Source organism: Parasteatoda tepidariorum, chromosome 9 (genome assembly GCF_982258835.1).
Source record: "Parasteatoda tepidariorum strain Cologne lab strain chromosome 9, Ptep-v5.0, whole genome shotgun sequence".
Taxonomy (NCBI): Eukaryota; Metazoa; Arthropoda; class Arachnida; order Araneae; family Theridiidae; genus Parasteatoda; species Parasteatoda tepidariorum.
The window spans coordinates 22,632,160-22,642,543 of NC_141763.1; the positions used below are offsets into that span (position 1 = coordinate 22,632,160).

General features: G+C 29.4%; 1 protein-coding gene across 1 annotated transcript; it reads left to right on the forward strand.

Annotated features, from left to right (window-relative positions):
- The first annotated feature begins 6,868 nt into the window (after positions 1 to 6,868).
- On the forward strand, positions 6,869 to 10,104 carry LOC147803386 (putative serine/threonine-protein kinase DDB_G0284251). Its single transcript, XM_087151282.1, has 3 exons — positions 6,869 to 7,443; positions 8,526 to 8,706; positions 9,781 to 10,104. Exons 1-3 carry the CDS (start codon positions 6,869 to 6,871, stop codon positions 10,102 to 10,104), a joined length of 1,080 nt encoding a protein of 359 aa, XP_087007408.1.
- The last annotated feature ends 280 nt before the right edge of the window (positions 10,105 to 10,384 follow it).

Consider the following 10,384-nt stretch of genomic DNA (forward strand, 5'->3'; position numbering starts at 1 on the left):
TTTTGAAAATTAATGCCAGGGAAAAGTAAGTTAAGTGCCTAGAAATTTTCTTTCGCCAGGATGTAATAAAAGAAGAAATATTCTGTGTTAAAGGCTTATTCAGTATGAATGGTTTAAAGTTTCTTTATTGTTATAAACCTGTACAGGGTGGCCACCCACCTTGAAAACCTGGAATTATCAGGAAAATTTTTTTATGCTGGAAAAATCAGGGAAATTTGGATAGAAACCTAGAAAAATCAGGGAATTTTAAAGAAAAGCTAAAAAAAATTTCTGTGATATTTTTTTAAAATTTCACTAGTTTAAATTATTTACTAATTTTCTTAATTTAAATTATTTTATCTGATTAATTTAATTTTCAGTTCTAATAATTTAAGCATCTAAATAATTTAAATTTCTTAATTTAAATTATTAGACTGAAATGTATTGCCAAACAGGTGAAAAATCATTACCTTACCAATACTTTGTTTGCATCAAAATTTGCTTCATTATAACCCTGTTAAACTAGAATGTGACATAAATTTCTCCCATAGTTGCTAAACGATTGTAGAAACCTTTGACTTCTTTGGAGACTATGGGACTGCAATTTGGGAAGGGGTTGGGATATTTGCTTCGGTTTTTAATTTCTATGTTCGACACCATGGAATTACCCAATTGTAAAAACAAAAACAATTGACTAATCTAAACTAAGAAACCATGTGGTTAGATTGAAATTCTTTAAATATTCTAATAAGAAAAAATATGTTTTTCTACAGAATATACAACAAGAAATTTGACAATTTTGCCTTTACGAATACTGGATATTTCGTAAAATAATAATGCTAATTCAACACAAACAACAATATTTAAGCATTTGACTTTGGATATTGGTTTAAAGAAAATTATATCAATGTATTTTATAAAGAGCACTGTTTGGATCAAATACAGTACAAAAGGGCTCTATATTGAAATGTAAATAAATATAAAAATTTATTGATGTTTATAATACCATGGAATTATTTTCTTTTACTTAATGAAAATATTTTAGACAGTACTCATCCAAGGTTTTTTAACAGTACTTATCCAAAGGTCACTCTGTATTTGCTATCTCGTACATTTTGTGCAAAAACTACTTAACAATTTTAAAAAAAAATTATTCATTTAAAACAACATATTCTACAATACTAAACATATTATTTTCTCCACATCTATTCATTATGATATATTGAGAATAACATTTTAAATATAATACTTCATAATATATACACTTTTTTTGTACCCACCTACAATTAATGATTAAAAAAAATAGTGTAATGACCTGGAAATTTTAAGATTTTATCTGGAAAAATCAGAGAATTCTGAAATCTGATTTGAGTGGCCACCCTGAATTAGTGCATTGTGTTTATGAAATAGTTGGATATTAAATAGCAGCAACAGCTATCAATGTTTTGTTATAGTTTAATTGACAGCTGTGTCATTTTAAATGAAAAGTTCTCTGACATATTCTAAATTTAGAAAGCGCTTCTTTGATTGAATTTTTACATGTGGTAAAAAAGAAAAACGATTTATTATGCAAAGTTTAAGATTGAAGATGAAACTCATTATTTAAGTTTATTGTTATTATATATTAAATTCACCTTAATGTTTGACCACATATTAGCCAAACATTGCTAGTGCTGTGTAGAGGATACTGTAAGATTTGGATTGTAATTATTTTTAATCGCCATACTGCAGATCTAGTCTCTTTTAATTATTTTCAGTTAAGTGCTTCTGTTTTTTTTACGACAATTATATTTTTTAAATATGGAAAAAGGGAAGTGAGAAAAATATATGAAATTTATTTTAAATATGTCTTTTCTATTAAATTAATAAAATTGAAAATATTTATTTTCTATTAATATATGAAATTTTTAAATTTAATTTTTACAAAAATCTTACATTTACGCATAAATAAATTGAGAATGCATATACATGCATAATAAACATATTATTGGATGTTCTGGCAAAATAAAAATTGATATTTCTACAATACTGCTTGAGAAAATTCTTCTTCTGAAAAGTGTAAGCTGGCTGATATGATTAATAGCAAGTTCATAAAGAAAATGTACAAACCAAAATTCTTTCTCCAGTTACTTGATCATCAACGAGGAGAAAGTCTCGATTGTCAATGGTTTTTGCCCATTTACCATTGATTTTGATTCCTGCCAAAGTGTTTGGCAAAGGCGGTAATGCCTTTGCCCTGGCTCTATACATGGTTTGACAGGCAGTTTTTATATTTGGCATACTCACTGCTATATCAATGGTTCTGGCTGCTTTCCCTATTTCCTCCCTGAAAATTATATATCCAATTATGATTTGAATTTTTAAAATAACCATATGATAACTAAGAGAACATTTTTATGAACATGTACAAAGTTAAAGAATGCATTTACACAGTAAATCCCTAATTAGGTAAATTTATAACTAAAAATTGGCTGTTTGCTAATATGTGTTATGTTATTGACCCTCATAGCAACATAATATGACAAACAGCACTACTTATTTACGTTGAGCACAATTTTCCTCTGTAGTTACTGCCGAGTTTATTGCGAATGAGTGTATATAGTATTATCTTAAAAATTAAAAAAAGAAGCTAGATGAAATGGAAAGAACTAAAAATAATAATTGAAATTATGTAGTTATAAGTACAACAGAAATAAAATTCAATATATTGCAAGAAAATTTAATTTAGTTTGTTTTTAATAGTTCTTTCATGACATCCATATATTGATACTTCAATAACTTCAAATATTAATGTTTCTAACATCAATACTCTAAATTTTACTTAATTATCTATTAATATTTTAAATGCAAATATTTTTTAAAAAATTTGTAAAAAAAAAATCAATTAAAAAAATTTTTAGGCTCATTTTTTAAATTATATTTACCTTATATATTTTTGATAAGTTATGTAAACATAAATTCTGCATAATAAATATTAATTTAAAATACCTCAAGCATTTTATCTAGTATGTAAAATATATACTATTTTTATTTGCGAAGAATACAATGGATTAACAGTTATTCTAGGCATAATTATTATGTTTGTTAAATTTAATGCATACATAAAGTTGGCATAGGACACTTCAACAGTTTTTTTTATCCATCATAAAGTTAAGTTAAAAGTGTTATAAGTACAAAACTGATCATAAACTTGAGTATAAAACTGTTAAGGAGACAAGTAATTCTTTTAGTTTGAAAACTTTTATTATGATTTCCAATTCTAGGTTTTTTTATTTTCAGTTTTATATTAATGATGAGTAACTATAACTAAAAAATCAATACTAACTTTAACTTGATTAACTTTTTTTTTGTTTGATATTTTTTTTTTTTTTTTTTTTTGCATCTCTCATTTTTCCTTTTTAGTTTGATAGAAACTACTTCAGTTTTTTTTTCAATATCATAGAAATCGTCATGAAGCCATCTTCATTAGAAGAATTACTTGTTTCATTTTTAAAAATGCAAAACACTAAGTATCTATCTTTACCACTTTCTTAGCAGGAATAGGCACAGTTGCTGTAAGTCTGCAATATTTTCTAAATTAAATTTTTTTTTATTTTGTATTAGCTTCAGAACAGTATTTATTAAATTATATCTTTCAGTTATAATATTTAACTGTTCTCTAATTATTCAAACAACGTACATTAATTTACAAATTGCAGGGAATTATTTCTGGCCTTACCATTTCTGAGAAGAATAGATTATTATATGAACTAAACTGAGAATTAATCTTATATTTTCTAAATGAATATATTTTATTTTGAATAAACTTTCAAAGTTATAATTAAATTTCTGTTTGTTTTTTAAATTGCATTTATAAATTTACTGGTTAAATGTTTAAATTTGCATAAAAATTTGTATTTTAAAATTTATATAAAAATAATTTTATTAATAAATTAGCAATACGTTTAATAGTTTAAAAAGTTGTTTTGAATGTCTTTTTCCTGTATAAAATGAATGAGCGATTTTCTTATTAAATATGTGACTTATAACACAGACTCTTGTTTACGGCCCTAATCAAATTAGTTTTTTTAATTAAGTTTTCACTTTGTTTTTATATTTGTATCAAAAAATATTATGTCAAAAATATTAAGATGAAATTAATGTTTAAATAATAATAATCGTATAAATTCGGTTGTAAAATTTTGAAAGCGAATTCGATGTATAATATTAAGCTGGGTATTATAATGAAGATAATAATATTTATTAAAGTAAATTAATTACCTGTATATTTTTGGTACTGCCTCCGACAATTCTTCTTTTGACCTGTTCTTCAATGTGTTGCAGAATTCCTTTCCTCTAATTTTATCAAAATCGGGTGCATGCCCGTGGATTTCAATTGATTTTTTTATGAAGCCATTTTTCATAATTATTTTGGCCTTACAATTACTATCTTCGCAACGCCAATATATTGTGTCACTTTTATATTTACGATAGATATTGTACAGATAATTCTTGTACAGCAAAAGATAACCATTTCTGGAAGATTTGATATATTTCAATTGGGACATTTTCGAAAATGGCTCCAAAAAAAAGGGGTGAACTGTATATGTTAACGAGAGTATAATTGAACGATGGTAAGGGAAAAATGTTTTTCCCTTTCAAGTTGTTTTCCTGGAGAAAAAGGATTCTGTCCCCTATATAAAATCCCTCTATGGAAATAGTACCCTCCCCCTACAAACGGACCCTCGGTGCCACAGGTGCACATCATTAATTATCTTTTAGGTCTGAAATGGGTTAGGTGAAAAGAAGAAGACACCATTTTTAGCGCCTTCCTCTCAAATAGACTAATTGAAATTTTCTTATCATTTTTAAGATCGGAGAGCTAAAATTCCCTCTTAATGTTTCAGGCCACTAGTAAATGAAAAGATATCGATTGGAAGAGTGGCTATTAAATGATATCAGTCACTGACTCATTAAGAAAGAGGAAAAATAGGCGTCTAAATTATTAGAATCTACCAGCCACTGGTTACTGAGTGAAAGTTTAAATTTTCAGGTCCAACTATAACCTTCAATTGGTTACTTTTTTTTAAAACATATCATCCATTAGACGATGTGCGAACAGAGAACATGTGGGTAATAAATCAATTTATTAAAAACCAAAACAACACTCTTACTGCCACAGAATAAAGGGAACTTATTAAACAATCTTTTAATCAATAAATACAGATCTGAATTAAAAACACGATTAGAATATTTCCATTTTTATTTATTTAAGATTTTATTGCCCTTTTCTTTTCTATATTCTTTAGAGATTTTTTTAATATTTTTATTTTATTTCCAATGAGCTGCACAATCAGTTTTTCCCGATGAGCAGACTTACTGCGTTCTCCAGAGGTGGTATCCACTCTTTCAGGACCACCACAATGGGTGAGATACCGTTGGTCCTGTTAATTTGGACGTCTAGTTTCTGCCATACTAGATGGCAGCACCGAGACTCTATTTGGATGCTAAAGTGCACTAGGAATTTAATTTTGCCGGAAATGCCAAGAGCCAATAAGGCACCCCAGGGATCTTTTACATGCCGCATAATCATACGACATGGCCGCTGAGGATTTTCTGCATCCCGAAAATCTGGTGTCTGGGCCGGGGATCGAACCCGCAGACTTGAGCTCAGAAGGCCGACGACAAACCAACTGCCCCACCCAGCCACATTTTTTAAATATAAAATTGCATTTTCGGTTATGAGTGTAATTAAAGGAAACGATGGAAACTTATTCTTGCACCTACTTTACGTGTTGTTATTACTGGTATGACACCTAGAATTAACATGGTAATTTAAATAGCAGCAGCAACCGCATTAAAATCAGTCACTTACTTTTTGAATTGTTCATTAATTCCTTTTCATTTTTTTTCATATTTGCTTGTATTCTTTTGTTTCCCTCACATGGATTTCGTTTCGCTATTTTGTTATTTGATTACGAAAAATAATATTTGTATCTGAATTAATATGAATTTCATTTATATTTAAATAGGTTTAGGATCAAAATATCTTTCATTGTAGTGTATGAATAATCAAATACAAACTGGTCAAAAAAATTGTTTAGGTAGAGCAACTTTGCTTTGGTAGCAATAGAATGAGAAAATGAGATGAAGTCATTAAGTGCTGTAGAAATCAACTCAACTTTATAATCACCACAGAAAAGTTGGAACCATTTGATAGCCGGTGAAAATAAAGAGGAGTTAAAAGAGTTGATTTTCAGAAACACTTTTAAATTTCTCAACAATCAAATAGATTTTGATTTTTTTTTCTCGCCATCCTCACAGAAAATTTGAACTATTTTGATAGCGTTTTTAATTAATATGTGACCTCTAATAAGTATACATTTTTAAATTCATTGCTAATAAGGATTCTATATCGATGCATCAAGTCTGGTCATCAAGCAACACCTTGTATATTGATAACTATATTATATGGGTATTAAACTATTCGTGTTTGAATTTAAATGTTTTTAACTGGTACTTAATGGTAAAATATTAATAACATTAATGTTTGCCTTAATATTTCATTTCAACATACAATGTTTTTAAACAATTCATGTTTGCTTTAATATTTAACTTATTGACTTTGAACAATGAAATGCAGATTCTTTATTTTTAACAGTAGAAAATGTAATCATGTTTTCATTGAATAAAACATTTCATTATTTCTTAAAAATTAAAATACGATTGTTGGTACATGAAAAATAAACTATATTCATTGTTAAAAACTAGTAAAAATTCTTTGGAAAAACCATTTTTGGTCATTCCAACTTGTACTTTCAAGACTGATTGTGTGCTTTAGAGTTCTTGCTTAACAGCAAATTGATTTGGAAAATATTTTTTCCTGCGCTTTGAGAAAGAAAATTGAGAAATGGGTGATCATTTTGATGAAAGTGATCATGATTTGGGTCAAGAAGAACCCATGCTCCCCGATTCATCCGGGCAGCGATACCAACACAAAAGAGATGCCATGAAAATTTTAGAAGCTAATCACTTCGTATGCATTGAAAAGCTTGGGTCTGGCGCTTTTGGTGACGTATACAAAATGATGGACTTCTCTGGCCAAGAAGTTGCCGTCAAAGTTGTATCTCTTGAGGTCACTAAAAAAAGTGAAATTGAAATTTGGCCAAAAATGCGCCACCCAAATATAATCCCCCTCCTGCGATATATTAGCTTCAGTAACCCTGATGTAGGAGTTTTTGTAATGCCCGTACACAGGGGCACTCTGAAGGATGCAGTCCAAAACGAGCACTTTTTGAGTCAATCAAGTGCCCTAGACTGCCTCAAATCATGGCTTTATGATACTCTTTGTGGTTTGGCTTACTTGCACTCCAATGAGGCGTGTCACTTGGATTTGAAATCCGATAACATCTTGATTTCGCAAGATTACAGAGCTGTCATATGTGACTTCTCTTGTCTTGCATCTGCGACAAAGGCAATACCAAGGTGAGCCATTTAATATCAGTTTCATATTAGGCAAAATGTATTGCTTAGTTTATTTTCATTTTAAGATTAATTTTATTTTCCTATTTAGTTTTTTTATTTGCAATGTTTTCAAATTTAACTAAGATTATTATTAGATTATAATCTCTTTAACACAAACGGACGAATTTTTCTACTACGAATCACAACGTTGAATAATTTGACAATTTTTCTTACAATTGCTTTTTCTCATAACTCTATAATAAAAACATGTATTATTAAAAATACAGTGAAACATATATATACGGTATATTTAAACAATATCCAATATAGCTAGGTTTACATTGGTAACGAATGCGATAAATGCCCCCCAGCGATTACCAATACTTCAATACTGAAGATAATTTAATACGATACGAATTCCGCATCCAGCTTGCACCAACCGCATTGCTGACGTAAAATATCCTCAGTGGTAGACGGATAATGGGTTAGAGTCTCCTTGCCGTCTGGCTAACCAGTGAGATTTTCCTCTACATGTAACACAAATGCGGGTTAGTTCCATCAAAAAATCCTTCACGAAGTCAATTTTCGCCCAATACTTGATTCAGGAGTTCCCTTGTCTTCTGGATTATTTTCAAAATTACAAGGCTATGGAGCAGGGCATTAGTAGTTGAAAATCTAAAATTGGATTGGTTGTTCAATGGCGGTTATAATATAAAATAAATACAAACCCTAAAATGCTTTATTAAGAATGACTACACGGTCTTTTTAATGTTAAAGTGGACGTATGCTGTCATTTTATTTAATTTTTGATTTTAAGACAGAATAAAGCTAAATACAAAATTAACATTTCGAGCTGACACATCTAAACAAAATAAGTTTAACTGTTATAGCTCTTTAAAATTGCTTTGGTGTGTTGCATCCGGCCAACTTGAAGCTGAGTAAACGTTCTTTAATTTTCAAACAACTCCAAGATGTTGTCTCGCTTGCTGCTAATTTTATAATGATTCGATTTCCCCGGGTTACTTTTGACTCACGGTGAAGGTTTTGCATAATAATTTAATTTTGTTTTTCTGGAATGAACTTGGATTGCCGAGTGTGTATAGACCTCCAGAAGCTTGCCTGTCACTCGGGGGTGTGACAGAGGTCGATGGCAAGGCTTTTGATATGTGGGCGTATGGAGTGATGGTCCTGGAGCTGTTCACCAGCAAAGCTCTGAGCAATGCAATCACCTGCGCTGGAAATTGGAACAGGGATATTTATCCTGCCATGTTCCACATACTGCAGGTAGATCATAAATTAATTTATATTTAATATATAAATTTTTATTTAATTTTTATGAAATAAAACCTATACTATTTATGATTTTGCATAATTTTTTCCTATAATATTTAGGTAGCATTGTCTATAAGGATTTCCTGAAAAATTTTTCTACTATAGATTAGCATCAAAATAGGTTTCTATCATAATAAATTTTGATCATTAATTCAAAAAAAAAAAAGGAAAAAAACTCAAAATAAAAAATTAATGAAAATATTTTTTTAATATTAACTATTTTTTAAAACCTTTTTTTTATCGTTTAAAATGTAAGATAAATTTAATTTTATAATAAATATATTCGTCAGTAATGCAGTAGTTTGTTTCAATATTTGATATCCAGTGTTGTACAGTTACTTAGTTTTCGTGCAAATAGAGGGCTCCACAAAAGTTCAGGCACGCTTTGAATTTTTCTATAAATTTCAAAATAGTACATATCCAGAAAATTGAAAATTTCTGAATAAATATTGTTACTTGGGCCTAAACTTCTGTGGCATTTGAAAATGCTTTTCTGCTTTAATATTTCAGACATTGTTTTTGTTTTCTGTGATATATTTCTCTATCAATTTAATACATATTCTGTAAAGTGCTTGGAAAAAATATGCATTGTTTTACAATATATAAAAATTTTTTAATGGATTTCTATACGTTTGTGGCAATTTTTATAATATATATTGCATATTACTAAGGAGTGAATTGTGTTTTCTTAGAAAGAAAGAAACCTTTTTAAGACACATAAATTATAATAATAATTCAAATTAATATAGGTGATATTAATTGAGTGAGATATTATAGGAAATATATGTGTGATATTTTAAAATAAGAAACTGAGCCTGAATTTCTCACCCTAAATATAATGAGAGATTTTTCCTAAATTTTTGAAACATTTTTTTAAAACTTTCTTATGAACTTCTTTGATTTAATAACTGATTAAGTTCCTTAAATTATTTTTGAAATGGTCTAACTTAATTAACGCTGTCCAAAAAGTAATTAAAACGCTGTTATAAATCATTCATGATTAAAATTTTGTAACTTCTTTTTTAGGGTGATGTTTTCAAATGCTCCATGAGTGGAGCGTTTTCTGCGACGGGCATTGCAGACGGACAAGTTAGGCTTGCTTTGAATTTCATTCACACTTTTTTAATGCCCGATCGAAGAAAAAGATGGAGTGCCGGAAAGGCAATCGACCACTGTTTTTTTAAAAGTGGTGGTCAGATAGGAACAGGGCCAGATGCAAAATGGCTGCATTTTTGTGGAGAGGAGAGCCAAGAAATCAGCATGCCCAGAAATCAGAGTGTTAAACGTGTTGCCGATGTCAGTGTTAAGCCACTGAATGCAAAAAAACCTAACACTGAAGCAAACACGTGAAAAATTCCTACTCATAGAATGTGAGGGTTGCAGGCGTGCTGAAATATTGGCAAAAAGAATGGAGGATTTAAATGAGGAATTTGAAGTGGTAAAATGCAAAAATGCAGCATTGGAACAAGAAGTTCGGGAGTTAAAGATTTTTTTAGAAATTGACGAGTTTGCGAAGAAGAAAACATCTGCTCCAAAAAAAAGAATGGTTTGTGAATATACTCAAACTTCGGATCATTCGAAAACAGTAACCATCCAGGAGCATTCGAGTGAGCACACTTCAGATGTGAAT